This window comes from Mastacembelus armatus, chromosome 20 (assembly GCF_900324485.2).
Source record: "Mastacembelus armatus chromosome 20, fMasArm1.2, whole genome shotgun sequence".
Taxonomy (NCBI): domain Eukaryota; kingdom Metazoa; phylum Chordata; class Actinopteri; order Synbranchiformes; family Mastacembelidae; genus Mastacembelus; species Mastacembelus armatus.
Window position 1 is genome coordinate 16,498,301 of NC_046652.1, and position 22,863 is coordinate 16,521,163.

General features: G+C 42.5%; 1 protein-coding gene and 1 long non-coding RNA gene across 7 annotated transcripts in view; both read left to right on the top strand.

The window, feature by feature from the left end:
- The window catches only part of LOC113121548 (protein NLRC3-like), a 100,435-nt gene that overhangs the window by 7,500 nt on the left and 70,072 nt on the right, over positions 1-22,863 (top strand). For 2 of the 5 annotated variants that reach the window (XM_026292146.2, XM_026292147.2), the window contains exon 6: positions 13,917-14,036. In XM_026292146.2, the coding sequence (XP_026147931.1) occupies positions 13,917-14,036 (120 nt within the window). Of the gene's footprint in view, positions 1-12,144; positions 12,265-12,491; positions 13,403-13,566; positions 13,766-13,916; positions 14,037-22,863 lie in introns of those variants that run through there. The other 3 variants (XM_026292148.2, XM_026292149.2, XM_026292150.1) reach the window with 3 other exon arrangements.
- LOC113121560 (uncharacterized) lies at positions 8,190-10,658 on the top strand. Of its 2 annotated transcripts, XR_003294754.1 has the most exons (3): positions 8,190-8,242; positions 8,353-8,452; positions 9,056-10,658. It is a non-coding gene; the product is annotated as an uncharacterized LOC113121560 (long non-coding RNA). The 2 variants fall into 2 exon arrangements; XR_003294753.1 differs by lacking the exon at positions 8,190-8,242 and having other exon boundaries at positions 8,251-8,452.

Sequence of the window (22,863 nt, forward strand, 5' to 3'; positions counted from 1 at the left end):
GCAGGTTCTTTATTTACTGTTGATCTCCACAAGAAGGTTCATGAAGTGAATATCACACATCCTGATGTATATTTTCATAAACAGTTTGAGTTAAAGTTGAAGAAAACTGTTTTTACAGATTTGAAGTTGAGATGTTTTTATAACAAAGATCAGTGTAAACAGACATAAAAACCCAGCTCACTGCAGACCTTAAAGATCTGGTTCTTCTGATTGTCCTTAAAATCTGTTTTGCATTGCTCCTATAAAGCAATAGGGTCGACAGTCTCAGGATCTTGGACTTATGAGTCTGAGTTACTTAAATCTCTTAAGAGTAAATCACCAAACTAACCAAAAAAAATCTTTCATTTCTTGTGTGTTCCCTCTGTTCTGCCTGGTGACGTCTTTAAGGACCCATTACCACAGTGTTTGGATTTCAAAATGTTCTTTTAAAAAATCCTGGTCTTGTACTTTTCGCTGCATCAGTTAAAATTGCAGCAGGTGGTTCTGCAAAGTTACTGCTGAACATAAATGACAAACCAGGCTCATGTGACAGTTGAGGTTGTGCAAAGAGGAGAGTTAGGAGACAGATGGTTTAGTTTGAAGATTCACTTCTGCTCTTTATTTGGTGTCAGGGTTTTATTTGCTCAAGTCAGGCAGATGCTGCAGCTCAGTTGCTCTTTGCAGCCTAATGAGCTGAGAAAAATGGCCGACTCTGGCTTCCACAAATTAACTTTCATATGCAGAATTCCTCCTGCACTTAATTCCCCTCAGTGTGTTACTATATTCGCCATAACTACAAACTCTCATCTGAAAAAGCTAAAAACAATTATTGAAGAAGTTGCCAACTTTCTGTCACAGCAGTGAGAAAGTTCATGAAGCTGATTATTGTGTGAAATAGCAACAAAATGCAGGATCTTGTGGTTCTGATCAGTATTTGGGTTTGATTAGTTTTGCTCTCAGTGCAGGAGCCAGTGTGGCAGAATGAAAGTCTGTTGTCCAAGATATGGACAGACATGAGACATGACACCTGCTTCGATTCATGTGGCCAAATACAGATTGTAGGTGTTTTTACTCTGCGTGTGAGCATGTCACACTGAAATATTTCATACAGTGACTGAAACGTGTCCTGGAGCTTTTTCTTTTGGTTTTTAGATCAGCATCATTTACAAGATGGACATAAAGTTGAATCCAGAACGTTGGATTAGTGGATTAAGGTCAAAGGGTTTATCCTTCAACCTTTGCTACTTTCTATTTTCTAATGTGCAAATGTTAGTTTTTGTCATTCAAGCTTTATTCTTCTTAAGTTCTCGGTTCAACTTCCAAACCAGGTCGGTTTTGGAGGAGCTGCAGACCCACATCGTTACTTCTCCTTTCCAGGCCTTGCACAACAACGGTTGACGGTGTCTCTTTAAAACTGTTGCTTCTGCTCTTGACTTCCAACCATGTGACTGATGCCCAGCAAGGAAGCTTCAGCTGTTTCAAACGTAGATGTCACATGATTTCCCCAACAAAAGCAGTTTCTTCCTGTTTGGGAAAATTATAGCGTCTAGCTTGGAGTTTTCTTTGTTTTTTGTGTGAAATGAAACATGTTTGTGAGCTGAGTTAATGAATTTGGTCTTTATATATAGAAGCAGTGAGATGAGCACACAGACAACACTTTGGTCAACCAGTTTGATTTGTAGGCAATAAAAAAACTGTTTAGAAAATCAGGGTAAATGCACTTTGAGCTGCAGGTCAAACATTCAGCATCTGCAGGTCAGTTCAAGACAGACATGATCAATCAAAGGTCAACGTGGTGATCAGCTGTTTGGATGCTAATGATGCCTTGGTGGATGGACCAGTCCCACCGTGAAGTAACGGAAGCTTGTGAAGTGTGTGTGTGTATCTATGTCTGTGTGTGTGTGTTCAGTGTCTGAAGAAGGAAGGACAAAAGATGAGTGTCTTCCAGCAACAGACTTGGTCTTTGCAGGTCCAGTGTGGAGCCAAAGTTGTTTGTCAGGCCTCATGTATCACTTTCATGCCTCTAAGGACTGAAGCCACAACAGAGCAGACGCTTCACTTGTGGAAAACCAGCTGTGACAGAGGCCAGAGTGACAGCAGGGTGGACTCTGCCTTTGTTTGTGTTTACCACAGAGGAGTCAGCAGAGCCAACCTTTCTATAGTCCCTTTAAAACCTCCCACTGTCCCTCTGTCTCTAACCCCCACCTCTCTCATCAACCATCTCAGGGGGGAAGCTCGGGAAACGGACTTTTCCATTTTTGCACAAAGGTCCACTGTGGGACCCTTTTACTGTGTCTCTCTATTGAACAACAGTGGGACTTGCTGACGTCTCCATGTCAAGCATGTGGGGAAAAACACACATTCTGGGCTACGGTCTAGAATCATATGTTAGGATAGATGATGTTGTATGAAAGCAAAGTATTTGGCAGCTACAAAGCTGATTAGAGTTATAAAGATTCACACATGTATTTCTTTTGCTTTTAAATCTCATTTCTTTCACAGTTATTTGATAGTTTGGCAGGAAAGTGAAACTTGTAAGATGCCAGAACTTGCCAGATGACCCAAACAAGGACTGTCCATGTTCCAAGCATATGTGACCAGTCAGTCACCAGAACCCTTGAAATAACTAATATGTCAGAAAGCTTATATAGCAAATAAGAAGTGACAGTGTGGGCCCATAAATACACTGATGCTCCTTTTCATTAATAGAGTATCGACAGGACATTTTGAAATATAAATCTTATCTGGCATTAATCTGGAAATGTCTAAAGGATTATTTGCTTAGTATATTGAAGAAAAACTATATTAGTGAGGATTAATGTGAAGATAATGAATCTAAAATATGTGAATCTCAAACCTCCAGGAGATTAGACAGCAGATAAGCCCTTAAATTAAAGCTGCTTCATCCTAGTACCTTCCTGCTTCCTCATCCAGAGGTAGTTTGCCTGAACATGTGTGAGTTCTCATGTCACTCGAGCACTCAGGCAGTTTTGCTGTTTGGGGCTCAGAGAAATGTTTAGATGTGATGTGACATGTTTCTTTGTATGGGAACTACAAGAACGCCAAAAATGCAGCACGTGCACGTAGGAGTCTGCTGCCTTCTACATCCACTAACATCGAACGTTGCTGCCCTTTGGAGTCAGCACACGTCACATCCATCCGTCCATCATCCACCACTTATCCAGGTACACCGAGGGTCACGGGGGCACGGAACCAATCCCAGCTGACATTTGGCGAGAGGTGGCGTTCACCCTGGACAGATCACCGTCTGTCACAGGGCTGACAGGTGCAAACGCTCATCTACAGACAGTTTAGAGTCACCAGTTACCCAACCCCAAACTGCAGGTCTTTGGACTGTGGGGGGAAACCAGAGTAGCCAGAAGAACCCCAGACAGAGACTGGGAGAACATGTAAACTCCCCACATAAAGGCTCCAGGGTCGGTCCAGCAAATATAATTTCCAATTCAAATGTCTTTACAAACATGTTGGCTTTATTCTACCTGTCAATTTCAGCCAGGATGTCAGGGGTCTGTCATTCTTAGTTTGCAGCATATAAACAACCATGGACATAGTGGAAGGCCCCACAATAGCATCAGAAATAGCCCCAATAATTTTTGGTGCCCATATGTCACGTATGTCTTGGCAAATAAATCGTTTTTATAACGTTTCCAGTCAGTGATTGAAAGACTTGGGCTTCTGCCATTTGTTTGGATTATAGTGCAAGACAATTAACTACAAATGTTGAACTGGACAAAAACCTCTGTTGTAGTCTTTGGTGTGTCAGTGTCAGTTTGAACAAATGATGCCACACTGACAAAGGCTCTGAAGAGTCATCTCAGTGTGAATCTTGAGAGAAACTCCCAGTAAAAAATCCCCAAGGATTATTTATTCCTAATTTGGCTGTTCTATAAAGCTGGAGTCTTGTAAGGAACATGACTCAGCATTTCATTCCAGCTGAGGTGAGTTACATTTAGAGGACAGGAGCTTCTCTTCATGTTGCATGGATAGTCTCTGAATCACTTACAGGATGAAAAGAGGAAAAACATGATTCATTATATGAAAAGTTGACTTTGCTAATATGTTTACAAAGATCATTGAACTGGCAAAGGTTTTGTGTATGTGACACTGGCCAATTGTTGTGTTGGATTATGTTCTTTTCCCTGAAGTGATTCACTTAATACGACAGTAAATAGCCTGATAACCCATAACTAGAAAACTGCATTTCCTGTGGAAGATGCGTGTGAATGCTGAAAGCTGGATGAAGCTGCCCAACAAGGCTGAAAATGGCTGAAATGCATTGCTGAATAAGCTGAAGGCTGAAATGCTGAAGAATCCTAGAAGCTGAAATGTAAAACTGGAGATGGAAGCTGAACTTGTTCACCTTAAAAACTATTCAACATTGCTGGAAAGGCTGAAAAGAGAACGATATGATGAAGTAGAAATAAATTGGCTTTCAATTGCTAAAGAAAGAAATTTTCAACTAATATAAAAGTAGTAGTGTATAATATAACAAACCCTCCTCTGATAAACTCTGTGACCTGTGACCTCTGACCTCTACACAAACGTCTTCACAGAGAGAAGAACAGTGGAGTTTCTGTGGAGGAGCTCCGGTCCTGTCAGAGCAGCACTGTCCAAAGTAAGACTGTCCATCTGTCTGCTGATGTCCTGGTCTCTGAAAACAGGACGTCTTGTTTCATCCTGTGGTTGTTCTCTCACACAGCATCGACATTTAAGAGGATTAGAAACGTCACAAAAACCTTTTCTGTCCTCAGATTCTTTCTCTGGTCTCAGTGTTTTGCTTTTTTCAGAAGAGGAGACCAGGCGTGTTCAGGTTCATATAGTTGGTGTAGTAGCTGGAAAAAGAAAATCACAAACTGTTTTAAAGGTTTTCTCATCTGGACACCAGAATTACTGAAGATGATCAAGTTAATTAATGAAAAATGTGTTAAAGTCATTTTTGTATCAACAAACAAACCTGATAAAAATATTTTGGAGTCATCCAGTTGATGCTGGAGTTGTGAGGATTTCAGGTGAAGCTGCTGTCAGTCTGAGGACTGAGGAACCAGAGGGAAGGATTTGAGGAGGCTTTTCTCAGCAGAGGAGACCAGGTGTGTTCAGGTTCAGGATGGACTTTCCCAAGGGTTTGAGACCCAGCTAGCTGACAGAAAAGTAAATCAAAGAATGTTTTAACATTTATGTCGTCATGACGCCAGAAATAGTTCCTGTTTGGTCAAGTCAAGTCAGGAAAGATAAGATAAGATCAGTATTGTTAGTGTTAAAAAGGATGAGCCCTAAAAACAGTTTTCTGAGGTTTGAGCGAATGACACCCAAACCTGTGACACACGCTGCCACACTTGGAAAAGGTGAAATGAACTTAAACTGAGGAGAAAGTCTGAAACTTTCCTCCAACCTCATTGGTCTTCAGGGGTCTTCTGAGTGATGTCATCACATGTCCCTGAACTAAACCCATGAGATCAGAGCTCAAAATGGCCTCTTACCTTTGTTTGGCCAAATGACATTTAAGGAAATAGATCTTTGTGGAACAATGTTCCTTAGATACTAAAAATGTTCTTCAAAGGTCGATCATGCAAAAACTTTTACAGGCTCATCTCAAGACTTTCAAAAATCTGCCAAAGAGAAAAGTGAATGATTTTTAATCATGTTTCATCATTTGAGCAGCAGTTGTCTTCATTAACTTTGAGGACTGTTTTACTGAAGAACTGAATCTAAAATGCTAAAACTTAGAAGTGTTATCATTTTGTTTGGAAGATGGAGGACGTTAGAAAATTGTTAGAAAATGTTAGAAAGTGAATGAAAGGTTGACATTTTTGGATCTTTGTGTTGTTCAGAATTCTATTCATTCAATATCAGACTGATGGATATTTCTGTTATCAATAGATTTATGTAGTGCATGTTGCAACTGCACTGTGTCATTTGGTAAAACAAAATGTGTCGTACAGTAAAACATGGACATTTCTGGGAAATGTCTCAAATATTGCATTAATTGACATAAATAATGAAAATAAAGAAGGACACTTAACACATGATGGAGTTTGATATGATTTCAGAGCATTTTTACCTCTAGTGGAAACATTTTGGAGCCAATGTTGACAAATGACATTGATTAACCTTAAAAGGCCCAAAATTCAATGTTTCTAGTTAAAGTGTGGAAATTCTGCAAGTGGCTATGAATCACTTGGAAATCAACACTTGCATTTTGCATCATTTCCAATTGTATAATTGACATGACATTGAATATCATATGAAAAATAGTTCTGGATACAACACAGGTAAAGACACATTTTCTAATTCAAACTGTGGGACAAGACAAAATGTGTGTTTGTTTCTCCTGTTCACAGAAAAAGATGCACATCTAACATAACATGTAAAGTTCTCTGGAATTCAACAGGTGGAAAAAGTCTTTTCCTTGAGAGAACAACAGAGAAATGAAATGTCCTTCTTCCCCAACACAGTCCAGTCATTTTCTTTCCACAGAGAACAATAAATCAAAAGCAGTTTTTCTCCCAGCTGCACAGGGTCTTACCTCTCCAAAGGTTGATGTGGGAATGACTGTGGAGTTCTGTTCTGCTGCAGATACACTAATGTTCCATTATGATGGATGAACCACAGAACATCATTCTAGTGTTCTAGTTCTGCTGTTCAGATCTCTTTAAAAAAAACACCAGTTGATCCTGACAGATCAGGATTTCAACTCCAACCTGCTGCTCACAAGCACATGTCACTGCCCTTTGGGCCTCATTACTGCTGTTCATTCTGCAGCAGCACATACTGGAGCTCTGTCCAAAGGAAACAGAACCATCATTGGAACTAATCACCAAGACTCCACTCAGAAATATCATTCACATTGTGGGTTTGGACTCATTGGTCCAACTTGTCAGTGTAAAGATCATGGTAAAAATGATGGTGCCACCTGTCCTCATTTGTTCCTTTCATTTGTTGTTGCACAAAGTTTGATGAGCTCAGAATATTTTAGAATAATACTGTGTTTTGAACTAAGTGGAGCCTTAACAAAGCAACAAAACTGTCCCCAGATCAGATTTTCTTTAAATGTCAAAGTGAAATGTTGGAAGAGAAACTGATGAAAGTGTCACAGTATAAGGCTTTTTATCTCCTGTTGTTTGAAGGAGGTTTTGCATTTGAAGCAGCCATTAGACTGAACTTTGACCCCGTGTCACTCTGAGCCACAGCTTTGTCTTGTTCTCAGTGTTTTTCTGGGCCGACTGCAGTGACTTTACTCAGAAGTTGAACTCTAGTCAGCAGTTTGTTGGCTGTTGCATGTTTTAGATCCATTGGATGTGAATTTCTTTCTTTCCAACCAAACCAACAAACCAACTGTTACCAACAAATGAACCAGGACTTATAAAGGCCCCAATAACATTCAGACATTCATCTTTTTGTCTGAGAGATGAATTTAATCCTGGCATCCAAACTTCATTTGGAGAAAACAAACTGATGTTCTGATCATTTTCCTGTTGTCTGACTTCTCATTGAACAAACATCAAACAGAGAAAAACTTGATTTTCATGTAGAAATAAGCAGCTTTGATGGGATTTGAAATAATATTGAAATAAGTTGGACTTTAATTTATTCCCATGTGTCATAATTTAGGACCTGCTCAGACATTCATGTACAAATATCTCAAAGCTGTACCTCAATAAAATACTTCACTTAGTAAATTCACTGCAGGGAAATACTACTGAACCCCCATGTGTGATGGATGTGGACTGACTGTGAGTCTGGTCCATGACACCATCTGATATCACTGGTTAAAGAAAAACCTGGTAGTGTCAGTGCTGGAAGAGGAACTTGGAATATTTTATCAAGAGAATGTACAGAGGACTGGATCAGTCCTGACCCGACCCCCCTCGCTGGATCGGTCCTGACCCGACCCCCTCGCTGGATCGGTCCTGACCCGACCCCCTCGCTGGATCGGTCCTGACCCGACCCCCTCACTGGATCAGTCCTGTCCTGTCCTCTGCTGTAGCACTGTGGTGATGAAGTGTCACCTTGTATTTCTCACAGCTGACAGGATCCACTAGAGGGCAGCAAAGACCAGAATATGACTGAGCCTGACTGATGTGAACACTAATATCCTGCTGATATTTCCTGTGTGGTACCAAAAGGGCCCGTTCTTATTCATCACATGGCTCCTGCTCCTTCACCTACATTGACTTTATGCACATGAGGTTCTAGTTTGTTCCCTTTTCCAAACTGTGGATTTGGGAAATGAACAGCACAAATGGTGAACTAGAAAAATGTCTCAATTGTGTCAATGGAATCGATTTTTCTTCAGTCTCAGTAAATTGAAGTGTGTAATATTTCCTGTCAATCTAATGATTGTCTTTACTTTAGGAATAATCCACTTTCTCAGACGTCATCAGGAAAAAGTCTGATGCCAAACTAAGATGAAATATCATGGAAACTGGAATAACATCATCAACCAAATCAACAGGTTGGTTCAACAAATTGTTTCCTAACTTCCAAGGATGTTTCCAGAAAAGATTAGTGAGAGTTGCTCTAAGTAGATGAACTGAACACTCAGCTCCTTTATTTTCTAAACTAAATATTGGGATCATTTTTGATCTTCATGTATATTTCACATGTAGTTTATCTCCAAATGTCTGAATCAGCCTGATTTGGTGTCTCAGACTTTCCAATGATTGTTTCCAGTTGAATTATTCAATACACACATAAACCAGTGCAGTGAAGTAGCTACAATAAAGAATCATTGGAGATTTTTCAATCTGATCTGACTGGACAAGTTTGCAACAACATAATAATCTTTGACATTTATTCATGTCTCATGTTGTTTCTTTGGATCGGTTGGATTTTGAAATTCCTTCTGTTGAGACGTGATGATCAAACCTTTGGAGTTTTTGATCTTCGCTGTACAAATCTTTTTCTATTCTTGTGTCTTTTAAACCTTCATATGATCCATTTATTGTCCAAACAAATCAATACAAATGCAAATATTTCCTAGAACGACATTATTTAGTGTTTGTTCCAGCTCCAGTGCAGACACCTGGGACTTGAATCTTGTTTCTCTATATTTCAGATCTACTCATTCTAATATGTGAGTCTGAAGATGGAGCATGTCTGCATGTTAAATCTGAACATTTGGAATGAGCTGAAAGTGAACAGAGTCCTAACTCTCCCTGTGATTCAAATGAAACACATGGCTCTCTCCAATGAGCCTCCTCCATTATTATTAGCTGTTAGCTACAGGAAATGATGCTGCAGCTTTAATCTCACTTCACAGAAACTCTGTGCTGTGAAAATGCTGCAGAAACATGTCATTGATGGTCTCATCTACTTTTCCAGTGGGAATTAGTGGTTGACCTTCAGTCAAAGATCTCTGTTAGCTTCATGACATGAGGTGCACATGGACCTGCCCCCTTTCATCACCTGTTTTTAGACCAGTAGAGTTGAAATCTTGGTAGAACTCAGAGCTGCACAGGTTTTGGCATCTGGCTGTGAATATCCATCCATAAGAAACATATTGTGTGTCAATCAGCTGGGGACACAAACTGACATTGACTTGATTCAGCGTCTTAACGGTGAGATGGTGTTTAAGGCCCCACAGGAAGTCCTGACATGAGTCTGATCGGATCTCTGGAATCCTTTAAAGTCCAGAGACCAGATTGAATCGGTGCTGCCTGGAGGTTTATCCATGTCCACACAAACTCATGGTCCTCCATGAAAACAGACACATGCAACATGTCTTTGGTCTCATTATGATGCTGACGCTGAGAGAAAGAAAAAAGGATTTCTACATGAGCCTTTGAATCCAACGATCATCCTTCACTGCTGTTTAATGCACAGTGGTCTCTGCATTTGAAGCATCAGCAGCACGACATGTTTTCTGTGAAATATCTGAGAGCTTTTCTTTTCTGGGCTAAATCCTTCTCCAGGTGTTTTTCTGCCTGTTGAGAAGTTGTTGACATGTCCCAGCTGATGTTCAGACAACAAACTGATGTTGTGTTAACACTGAGCTACAGGACTGGAATAGGCTGCTGAGGAGGAACCGGCTGTTGGTCCCAACAGGTGGATCAGTTGTTTGTCTTTGCTTTTCCAGCCGATGCAAATTGTCGACTGACTGAGGGGGAGAAATAAACAGAAATAAAAACAGGAGAGTAGGAACCACATCATGTGATAAGGAACCAAAGCTAATACACCACTTCTTTCTCTCTCTGTGTCCTTTCAAAGTAAAACGTCCATCTGGCTGTGCACTATATCCAATATGAGTTTGTATTAGTGTAGAATGTGAATGCATTGACTTCTGAATATCCTGTAATCTGAATATGTCTTTATGCGTCTTAATCTACAGAATGTATTTACCGTAGGAATCTGTTGAGGACAAAATGCCATTTAGTTCTCTGAGAGTGAACTTCTGCTAAATCACCTCCCTCCTCTTGGTCTTTTCTGATCCACTGTGTGATTCTGTCTCGTCTCCCTGCACGTGGACTCAGACTGGGAGTGAGGCTGAGGTTGTGTGTGTGAAAGTGGGACAAAATGGGATTTTCTGTTTGATTGCTGCCCCACTGCAGCTGGATTCAAAACATGTGATGTCTATGTAATATCAGTGGATCAGACCTGCCTGTCTCAGGCCTACATGTGTCTGTTGTGTGTCAGGTGAAGCAGAAAACAATATCAAATACTGATTCCTGTTATGGTCTGGGTGTTTCCACAGGCACAAACTAACAGGAAATACTCGGGGTCCACAGGGACTTTGGATAGTTTTGATGGAAACTGGGATTTTCCAGTAAATCACGTGGGACGAAGCAGCCTGACTTCAGTCCTTCAAAGTAAAGGACCCCTCTGTTTTTAAAAGTCTTTAAAATAAGGAATGGTATCAAAAATGCCCAGAATGCACCACGGCGAAGTGTCTCTGGCTGTGACCTCCTGTTTATTTATTTTCGGCCCCCACCGAAGTATTTCTAGACGTATAGAGGTGAGGTGAGGCTTTTATAGTGAAGGAGCTGGACAGGAAGTGTGGTGGGGTCGATGGAGCAGCGTTTGTTTGAGACGCAGGGTAAGTCTGACTCGTATTTTCTTTATGGTTTCATTGTCCGAGGCTCCAGTTCAGGGTCCAGGTGGACTGTAGGAGCTGGACTATGCGCTGGTCTGGTCCGTGGTCTGAGGGGCAGCAGTTTTTATATATTGAGGATTTTTGCTCAGTAGTTTCTGTGAAAGGTGAAAGTCCGAGTCGTGTTGAAGAGCTGTCGTCCTGTTTCCTGTGAGTTTCTGGAGACGACAGCTCTGGGACCTTTCTGGGAAAAGGGCGTCAGAAACAAAAAGTAGATCCAGCCTGGACTTTAGTTTGACTGACGGAAACTTGGCTCATATTGACCTGATCAGGAATCAATAAGCGAATCGATAAAGAATCGGGCCAATAGGCAGAATCAATACTGGTCCTGGTCTCAGTTCCCATCCCTACTTATACACAACATTTAGGTATTTGTCTTGTAGTATTAGGTGGAGTACTTTAGAGTAAATAGTCACATTGTGTGTGTTGCTGTGTTGGATTTAATTCATGTTGTCCACTTGTTGGTACCTGGACCCTCAGAGTACCAGCTGCTGGGACCATTTCTGGCCTTTGTTGTGTAGTGGGCTTGGGGTCCTGGATGGACTGGTCTTTCTGCAAATACACTAAAAGGATTGGAGTGTAATGTGAGTACTAACTAACAGTATATATCATAGTTTATTTGCTGTGTACTTCAAAGTGTACTGCAAATACACAAAAAAGCAGGCTAGAAGTATATAAGTAGTACCTGTAAGTTCAGTACCCAGTAGAGCTGCAGTACAACATTAAACCCAGATCAGAGCGGATAGTGTACTCATGTGTGTATAGTGGTACTGCTGTAACCACAGAGTCATGTGACTTCCTGTGGCCCAGCAGGAAGAGTTCAGTCAGCTTTAAAGACAGTTGCTGTGGTGCCTACTCTGAGTCCACTGGACTCTGGCTTCATGTTCGTGTGCCTGGACTTCCTGTTTTGTGATTTTGTTACTGCGTCACTTGAATGGCCTGGTTCAGAAACTTTGAAACTTCCTGTCTTTGAGCATTTGTGGATTCAGAGCTCTATAAACAGTCAATTGATCAGTGATTGATGTGAAATCAATAAAACCATGTTTGTGTTTGCAGAGGTCAGTACCACAGACAGAGACCAGTGTCCAGGATCCAGCTGTCTGTGTGTGAAGAGGGACTGGTCCAGACTTGATCCTGTGACCTTCAGTCCTGAACTCAGACCCTGAGACTGTTTGTCAGTGAGTCAGCGACTGTTTCTTCCTTTTTTACAGCCACAGTTCGATTGTGATTGTGCTTGTTTGTTAAAGAGCTGCTGACAGTTGCAGATCCATCTCAGCCAGCTCAGAATAAAACCCATTGTCCAGTGTGTATTCAGGGAAATACTGGCCCCATCAGGGCCCTGGATTCAGGTCCACACATGTTCCACATACATGTGGTTCCACATACATGTGCATATGTAGGGGCTCTAAGAACAGAGCCAGAGTCTGAGCCAAAGTCCCAGTTTCTTCTGTTTGAAGGGACATATTTCTAGTTAGTTTCAAAAAGTGAAGCAAAAAGATGCAAAACAACAACAAAGAAATGAACAATGAGCATAAAACGACACCAAATGCCTTGAGATTCAGTCAGTGGGACAGGAAACAAAGAACCACAGCTGTTGTTTCTTCTTTGGACTGAAATATGATGGAACAGTTTCATTTGCCATCAGTGGATCGACTGATGTTTCTGCTGTGATCTGTAGTTTTCCTGAGTTGAAGTCCCTCCAGCTGCAGCTCCAGATGTTCTGGCTCCATCTAGTGGCTGAAACAAACAACAACACTTGGTCAGGCTGAAACTCTGAGCTCAGACATTTTCCACCTGACAGAGCTGAGAGGAGATCTGGCCACGATTCAAATCATCAGGACTCAGTGAATTTCCAACCAAATATGTCCTGATGACACAGGAGACTTTTCAGACCAAAGTCTTTCATATGTTCTGAAGGAAACACTGATGTTCCTGTAGGATCATGTTTAAGATCAACTAAAAGCAGCTGCTGAAAATTGTTCAGGGAGCTGCTGACAGACACACAGCAGGGAGGGACATTTCAAAATAAGAGTCTGCTCCAGATTCACTGACACTTATTGGACAATTACTTTAATGAGGACTGGGATAGTCCTATGATAGTCCAGAGACATGTTCAACACTGAGACCACCAGGCCTCTGGAGGGACCATTTCCACTGGGAGAGACTCTGAGAACTTCCTGTGATGTTGTTGACTTCCTGTTTGTGTTGCAGAGCGTCCACTCACTGCCACATGTGAAGAAGAGCCAAGTGTGAAGTCAGACTCCATTTTAAAGTCCACAGAGAAGAAGAAGGAGGAAACAGGAAGTGGGAAGCAGGGTGAGTGTTAATATGACACCTGCACATATTGATCCATGTCATTGATGAATGTTGGGATTGAGTCTGGTTTAGACTTGTGTTTCCTGACGTCACAGTCACACTGTGTCTCTGGGATGGTTCCATCAAACTAATGTCCAATCAATAAGAAGCTGCTGCCGTTACAGGGGGACAGCTGACTGGGTTTGTTCCTCTGGTCTCCAGGGTCCCTGGTTTCCCTCTCAGACCACAGAAGATGAGTCTTTGTGGGTGGGAAGAGGAGGACAGACCAGGGTCTCCAGGATCCAGCTGTCTGTCCATGAAGAGTGATCGATCCAAAAATGATCCTCCAAAGTTCAGTCCTGAACCTGGATCCCAAGACCCAAAGTAAGAGCCTGTTTCCTACTGTAAACTGAGCTGAAGATGAATCCATGGTCCAAATGTCTCTGTCAGTCCATGGACATGTGGAGTGGACACAGATCACTACTCAACATGTATGGACATTTACATCCAGCACATTAACTGTTTGTGTTTACAGAGGGGGGTACCCCAGAAAGAGACCAGGGTCTCCAGGATCCAGCTGTCTGTCCATGAAGAGTGACTGGTCCAAAGATCGTCCTCCAGACTTCAGTCCTGAACCTGGACCCCCAGACTCAGGGTAAGAGACAGTTTCTAGTGTAAACTGAGCTGAAGATGAGTCTGTGGTCTGGAAGACAAAATCCTGATCCACTAACATCAGGTGTCCTTTCCTGTGATTCATTAAACAAACCAAAACAATGCAGTGCTGTGGTGCAGGAGACCCGTTGGCCTCCCTTTGAGCTGCACTCTATGGTTGAGAGGAGATATCCAACTTTAAATATATATAGAATATATCAAATTTAGGCTGTGGGCAGAAAACGGACTTTTGTGCTGGAGGATCAGATATTTAGTCCGAAAAAACCTGTTTCCTGGAAACATTTCAGGCCGACTGACACCAATCAACATATTTGTGGTTGGAGTTTCTAAGAGACCGTGTCAGTAGTTGGTGTAGTCCCTGACAGAAACAATAGACCGAAGCTCTTCATCTGCATTTAAATGCAGTCGTCAGAAGGAATTCACAGCTTCCAGGTGGAAAACCATCTCCGTGGTAACGGTCCCCTCCCCCTGCACACCTCTGTTGACTGGTTGGTTTTTTCACTGCAGTTCACAGCGAGTGAGAATGGACGTGAACATCCAGTCTAGAGCGTCAGCTCCAGCTGCAGAGCTAACGTGGTCAGTTCTTAGTATTATTAAATGTCTCTGCATCACTTTGACTCTACGCAGCCAAAGCAGGTCCACAAAGGATGGAATATGAGACCCAGCTCAATACTGTGCAGCACAGTAGTTCACTGAGCCAACCAGTCCCAATGAACACAGCTGCTTTTTGGATGCAAACACATGTGCAGCGTTAATGTTAATGCGTAAGATTGTGGCACCAATGAGGAACAGCCCATTAAAGAAACAGAGCTGTGCTTTATGCTCTGCTCTCTGATCATGGTTTAGGTTTGGTGTCTCTGTTTGTCGGCCGCTTTTCTGACTGATTATTAAACTCATAAAGCCTAACACGGTCTGGGCCAGGAACAGACTCCACCATCTGGCCCTTCTGTCAGTGAACATAGATGGTCTCAGTAGTATTGATTCTGAATTGATCAATGATCAGTTGATGTTGAAGGAAGCCCAGTTTGAATCAGCCTGTGTTATCACAGTCCAACCTGTTTCTAGATTCCCCTCTAGAGCTTTGTTGTATCAGCATTAACACAGTGTCATTCATTGTTTATTGTGCAGGGCTAAGGATTTACTTTGTCTGTGCAGCACCTGCATCTGCTACCATGGAAATACTTTCTGTGTCTCCATGTGCCACATCAGATTCCTCCCCCTCCTCCAACGATGCAGGCAAAGTTCTGCTTTCAAGTCTAACAACACGACTGAGAGTAGATATTATTTTATTGATGAGCTGAGCTATTGTTCAATTCTAATATCTGATCTTATCTAGCATGTTGATTCTGTGGCCTATTTATTCAGTCGCTCTGTTGGACTCTGCCTGCAGACTTTAAAAAAGGTGAAGATGCTCATGATGTCACAAAGACATTTAGACAGAAGTTTACACCAAACTGCTTGGAAGGTAGTAAGTCCTGTAGCCACAGGACGACCTGCTGTAGGTCTCTCCAACAACATGGTCATGACATCAGTATCAGCTGCCTGGACTTTCTGAAGGCTTGTGTTTCAAACCATTTCCCACAAGTGTGTAGCATAAAGAGACGTGCAGTCAGCTGGAAACAAAGTCCTCTTAACAGCAGGCCTGGATAAGGCTGCACTGACAACAGCACAGATTTCTTCCAGCATTAAAGAAAACCTGTCTCTTCTAATGTGAGACTGTGTTACACAAACTGAACCTCCCTTTGCTGTTGTCCTGGATTGGATCAATGCAGCAACACTCTGCCCATCCTGGACCCAAACAGGAAGCAGTTTGTCACTTTAACGCTTCAGTTGATTGACAACACACACACACACATAATAATGAGACTAAGTCAAACTAAAGCAGTTGAGGAAAGAGAAACACATCTTTCCACATGTGGAGCAGCTCCGGCCTCTGGCTGTTCTAAATAGAGCTCAGCCTGTGTCTACAGTGGTAGTGACTGAAAACATCCTAGTTGTTCCCAGCGTTATGTTTGCAGTCCCCTGGTGCTGCTGTTGCATCAGGAATGCAGTGGTTGAAACCCTTCCAAAAAACTCCAACATGCAGTTCTCCTTCAGTTTCCTGCTGTTATTGTGCAGCTTTGCAGGGATTGATCCACTTCCAGACGTGGTGTCATTGATGCACTTTGGAAAAGGAAGTTGGTTCTTTTTCATTGAGTTAGTAAAATGATTCCATCTCCTTTGTTCAGACTGAGGAGTCTCATTGTTTGATGACTTTATTTCTGCTGTCACATGGAAATGTTTCTGTCTTATCACTTTTTCTGTTTCTCACCACATTTCTCTTCTTCTCTCTTCTTTCTTTCCCTCAATGAACATCTCACTGGATCATCTTGATGTTGAGCTGCAAACCTTTTCAAACTGACAAACTCAGTGTTGAATGTTGATCAGATTCCAAACTTCATTATCAGCCAGTTCAGCTGTGGAGGAAAACTGATTTAAAGCCAGCTGGGAGACAGCTGGGAGTTTCCAGCTTCTGTCCAGTCAAACAATAAGAAAGTTTCCACACTCAACATGTCTCCACCTCAACTAATCCCAGTTTGCTTCATGTCCACAGGGACAGGACCAGGACTCAGGTCTCTGAGGAGCAGCGGCTGTCCAGCTGTTCTTTGTGTCAGGACGTCCTGAAGGATCCAGTCTCTACCAGCTGTGGACACTGGTTCTGCAGACAGTGCATCACCTCATACAGGGACCGGTCTGGTTCAGCAGGAGACTGTCCCTGTCCCCAGTGTGGAAAAAGACTCAGAACCAGTAAGACCCACCGATTGTTCTACATTTGAGTTGGTCCTTCACAGTCGAGATTCTGTGTCACACAAATATCTATTTGATTGGACCCTTTTTCTTGTCTTCCAGTGGACTCTGGTCTGCAGGAGGTTTTAGATCAGCATAAGACCAGTCTGAGGACGAGATGTGAACGTGTGACTGAAGGACCTGATCCAACAGTAAGTGGAACCCTCCTCAACAGGATCTATGCTGAGCTCTACATCACAGAGGGACTGAGTGAAGAGGTTAATACCCAACATGAGGTCAGGCAGCTGGAGACCACTTCCAAGATGGAGACCCTCCATGACACTCCAATCAAGTGCCACGAGATCTTTAAAGCCTCCCCTGACCAGCAGAGACCCATCAGACTGGTTCTGACCAACGGCGTCGCTGGTGTTGGCAAAACCTTCTCAGTGCAGAAGTTCAGTCTGGACTGGGCAGAGGGCTTAGAAAACCAAGATGTCAGTCTGCTGGTCCTGCTTTCGTTCAGGGAGCTGAACCTGATCAGAGATGAGCACATCAGTCTTCTCAGGCTGCTCCATGTTTTCCATCCAACATTACAGAAGGTCACAGCAGAGCAGCTGGCTGTCAGTAAAGTTCTGTTCATCTTTGATGGCCTGGATGAAAGCAGACTGTCACTGGATTTCAACAACAGGAAGGTGGTGTCTGATGTCACACAGGAGGCCTCGGTCAACGAGCTGCTGACAAACCTCATCCAGGGGAATCTGCTTCCCTCGGCTCTGGTCTGGATAACTTCCCGACCTGCGGCGGCCAATCGGATCCCTCCTACGTGTGTGGACAGGCTGACAGAAGTCCGAGGCTTCACTGACACCCAGAAGGACGAGTACTTCAGGAGGAGGTCCAGGGATGAAGAGCTGTCCAGCAGAATCATCTCCCACATCAAGGCATCCAGGAGCCTCCACATCATGTGTCAAATCCCAGTCTTCTGCTGGATCACTGCTACAGTTCTGGAGCACATGTTGACCACAGAGCAGAGAGGAGAGCTGCCCAAGACCCTGACTGACCTGTACTCACACTTCCTGCTGGTTCAGACAAACAGGAAGAAGCACAAGTACCATGAGGGACATGAGACGAGTCCACGGCAGCTGACGGAAACTGATGGGGAAGTTCTTCTGAAGCTGGGGAGGCTGGCGTTTGAACATCTGGATGAAGGAAACATCATGTTCTACCAAGAAGACCTGGAGCAGTGTGGTCTGGATGTCCCAGAGGCCTCGGTGTACTCAGGAGTCTGTACAGAGATCTTCAAAAGAGAGTGTGTGATCTTCCAGAAATCAGTCTACTGCTTTGTTCATCTGAGTGTTCAGGAGTTTCTGGCTGCAGTCTACATGGTCCACTGGTACACCAACTGGAAGACACATGTCGTGAATAAGTTCTTAGAACTTACTCTAGTTGACTTCCTGTTGAGAGCCATGGAAAAATCGCTGAAATGTAAAAGTGGCCACCTGGACTTGTTTGTCCGCTTCCTTCATGGCCTCTGTCTGGAGTCCAACCAGAGAGTCTTAGGAGGCCTTCTGGGTCAGACAGAGATCAGTCCAGAAACCATCCAGAGAGCCATCAACAACCTGAAGAAGATGAACAGAGATGATATCTCTCCTGACAGAAGCATCAACATTTTCCACTGTCTGATGGAGTTGAACGACCACTCAGTCCATCAGGAGATCCAAGAGTTCCTGAAGTCAGGGAACAGATCAGAGAAGAGACTCTCTGAGATCCAGTGCTCAGCTCTGGCCTACATGCTGCAGATGTGGTTGTCCAGATGTCTGGATTTGGTTCCAGATGTTCTTGAGCTGTTCCAAATGGTGTCAGTCCAAAAGCTGCAGATGTTCCTGTTGTTTTTTTCTCTCTGTCCAGTGAATGAACACAGTTCTTCTATTTCTTTCCAATGGTTTTTCCATTGGACACATTTTTCTTCTGTTTCTCTTCACACACTGATGTTTTTCTGCCACATGTGGACAAATGTCCAACATTGGAATAAACAGGGACAGGCCTGTTGTGGAAGATCCAAAGGGACTCAGTTTTCTCAGCTTCCTGTCCAAGATGAAAGCAGAACAAAGATGAAGCGTGTGCAGTGTGACAGAGAGTGAGAAGAATTCTTATTTCATGTCCAACCCACTGAGAGAAGATCAGCTGAACCACTGATGTGAAGACACAACAGGACATGTCCCTGTTTGACATCAAGTGATTCAACTCAATATATTGTCTCTGTCATAATAACAGCTTTTCTAATATATGTGTCCTCACAGACTTTCTCACTGTGGACTCTCAGAGACTCACTGTGAAGTCGTGGCCTCAGCTCTGAAGTCCAACCCCTCCCATCTGACAGAACTGGACCTGTGCTGGAACAACCTGCAGGATCCAGGAGTGCTTAAGCTGTGTGGTGGACTGCAGAGTCCACACTGTAGACTGGAGACTCTGAGGTCAGTTGACTGTTACTATTGTAGATCTTAGATGTTGAATCCACAACTAAAGCTCCTGTGAAAGTTGGTTGTTCCATTCATTGTTTTCATTGTTCTTCTATTCTCAGCAGACCAAGAATGATTCCTTCAGTTTCACTTCATTTCACTGAGCTGTCTTCAATAATGTGTGTTCACTCATATTGAATAGTCATATTAATAATGATGTGTTTCTTTCTATAGAAGCTTTGAAGAACAGAGTGTCCCAAAAATGTCATCTGTCAGGAAGTTGTTCTGAATCCTTTGTGTTTCTAAACAAACTGTGGAAACAGTCCAAAGCTGAAACTGTTTCAACTGAAACTGTCCAGTGTTTGTCCAAGTTTGGATCCCAACAATATGTCAATATTGGACCAGACTAATATCTGACATCCTCCTGAGAGCCAGAAGGAAAAAGGTTGGAATATTTCCATTTTGGAATAGAAGTGAAGACTTTGGGACGTGAGAAACAAAGTCCTCTTTCTTTTTGGGGAAGAACACGTCCCTGTAGTGGACATTGGGTCTTGGTTTGTCCCAAAAACCACACAATAAGCATCAGTTTGCTGACGTCAATGTTGGATTTTCTCTGCATTTCTATCTGATTTTTCTCACTTGATGAAACTCAGAGAAACATATGACACAGTCAGTTGTCAACAATCTATGAATGGGATTCCAAAGCTTGTGTTTAGTGGCCAATGACACAGTGGGGATCAGTCCCAACACAAGGACATGATCTGGTCTGTGCATTGGGACTGGGCCATTGGAAAGCAGTTCTCAGCCTGTTGTCATTGCCAAGGCCTCAAATCCTGATGCTGTGTGAAGAAGCTTTGAGTAGTTTTTGTTCCTGAACTGAAGCCAGCAGCTTTTGGTCCTGACACTGTCCACCCAGTTTGTTCCCTAATCCAAATCTCATTGTGAAGAACAAATCCACAGTGTCTCTATAAAGTTGATCCCATAGAAATGAAAGCACATGTGGAGCACAGAGACACACAGATGAAATCATGTGTCCAGGTGGTTGAGCTGTGTTTAGTGTCTGAGCTGCTGCTGCTGCTGCTGCTGCTGCTGCTTTACCTCTGTGCTGTGCTGAGGCTGCAGCCAGTAAAGCCAGAGAAGAAGATGCAGAGAGGGAAGAGACAGGAGACAGGAGAGCCTGGGGGAGCTTCCTTGGCTCAGATAGAATAAGGAGGAACAATTCAATGCATTGTTTTGCTGCACTTTGGAACTGGGTCAACAAACTTTAAGCAGGAAACTTTAAAGCTGCACAGTGACAGTATGAGCCATCAACTAGATTGATTCTGCTGTTGGCTGGAAAGCAGCTTCTCTTCCCATGTGCTGACAATAATATCATGATGTAGTCAGACTATTATTACTATTTTTTCTGACTGTTCTCATATTATTCTTCTCATTATTATCATTCTACATTTCCCTTCAGGGATTAATCAAGTTGATCTCATCTCATTATTCTAATGAAAAGAAGAAGAATTGTCATCATCATCATCACCATCCTCATTGTCATCAACATCAGTGTCACATTGGATCTCCTTCTTTGCTTCTTTATTCAGGTTGGAGGGCTGCAGGTTGTCAGAGACCAGCTGTGGTTATCTGGTCTCAGCTCTGAAGTCCAACCCCTCCCATCTGACAAAACTGGATCTGAGTCAGAACAACCTGCAGGATCCAGGAGTGCAGCAGCTGTGTGGTGGACTGCAGAGTCCAGACTGCAGACTGGAGACTCTGAGGTCAGACCCCATGTTTAGGTTGTGTGCTGAGATGAATGTGATGTGAAAGTTGTGCTGACACTAAACTGCAGACATGAGGCTGATATTAGACTGATCCACACTGAGGATCTTCATGGGAAAGGCTGTTTTCCCTCTCAGAGAAATGTGGCTGCACAACATGAGTTTGTATAGATGGAGCCACAGGTGGAGCTGGCAGAGTTTCAGAGCTGAAGTCACTCCGTCTTTATTGAAGCAGCAGCATGTTGGCATTCATATTAATGACAGCTCTTTGTCCCTTTTTGGATGGGACTGCTTTGAACCTGCATCCTGTTGGCTTCAGCTGTTTGGAGTTTCCACTTTCTAAACTTCTACTTTCTAAACCTTCTTCAGCTCTGAACACATTCTGAAACATTCAACACTTTCAAGAGGAACTTTGGTTTCTAACGTCACATCTTTGCTTCTTTGTTCAGTTTGAGGAGCTGCAGTTTGTCAGAGACCAGCTGTGGTTATCTGGTCTCAGCTCTGAAGTCCAACCCCTCCCATCTGAGACACCTGGACCTGAGAGAAAACGACCTGAAGGATCCCGATGTGCAGCAGCTGTGTGATCTTATCCAGAGTCCAGACTGTAGCCTGCAGACTCTGAGGTCAGTAGAGGGCTGGAGTCAGTCCATGGTGTTTTCAGCAGGACTGGACTAAACCCAGCATTATTTCTTTATTTCATTTATTTCACAAATACATTAAAACTGATAAATACAATCATGTTGTCCATCGTCCCCAGAAGCCAGAGCTTGTAAATAGGGGCCCAGACAGCATTAACCTAATTTTAACCTAAAATATTGTGTAATATCCTAAAATTCCTCAAACACCCAAACATCATAAATGACAAATAACATCCAGACATATAGACACTGGTACCTGAAAAATAAACCATGACATTATAATGAAAATAAGAACAACAAGTGATGCCACTTGACTTAGTTTTCAGATCAACAGGTTTAGGAATCAGTGTATGTTTGAAGCAACTTTCCCTTTAAGCTCTTTTTACAGCTGGACAGAGATGAAGATGCTTTAATGTTGTTTTCAAGCTTGTTCCAGATCTGTGGCCTCTACAGGTCACACTCAGACTTGGACATTGGACTTTGTGTTTCTTTCCCCTTAAGATGTGTTTATTTCTAGGACTTTGTCCATGTGAAGGAGAAGTGATAAGATCACACAATCTGGGGCATTTATCTTTGTCCATGATATAACATTTAAGAATGTAATTTTTCAAGATAACTTGGATATGTATTAGACCTTATAACACTACAGTAGTTTAAGTGGGGCTCAAATGACTTATACAGAGTTAAAACAGCTTCAGAAGAAAGTGTCTCAGCTTGAAAATCAAGCCAACATGATGTGATAGTTTCTTAGCTTGTTGCTAATGTGCTGCTTAAAATGTAAATGTTCATCAGTATGGACTCCTTAGTCTGTTTGACCCTCTCAATAGTCCTGCCATTTATCTTAATGCAGACCTGGTCAGCATTATTTTAATGTTTGGACAGAATACGATAAAATTAGTTTTATTTATATTTAAAAATATTCTGTTGTATTTTAACGTGTTCACCTTTTACAGTTCCTCATTTATATTATTTTGAAGATAAATTTGATTGTTTTGTGACAGAAATAAGGTTGTATCATCAACAAAATTAATTTTATGTAACATACTTGAGGAATTAACAAAATCATTGATATATATGATGAAGAGAAGTGGCCCTAATATTGATCCCTGTTGGGCCCCATACCTGATGGTCTTCTTTTAGGAGTTTACACTATTCACATGTACATATCGCTCCCTCCCATGAACATA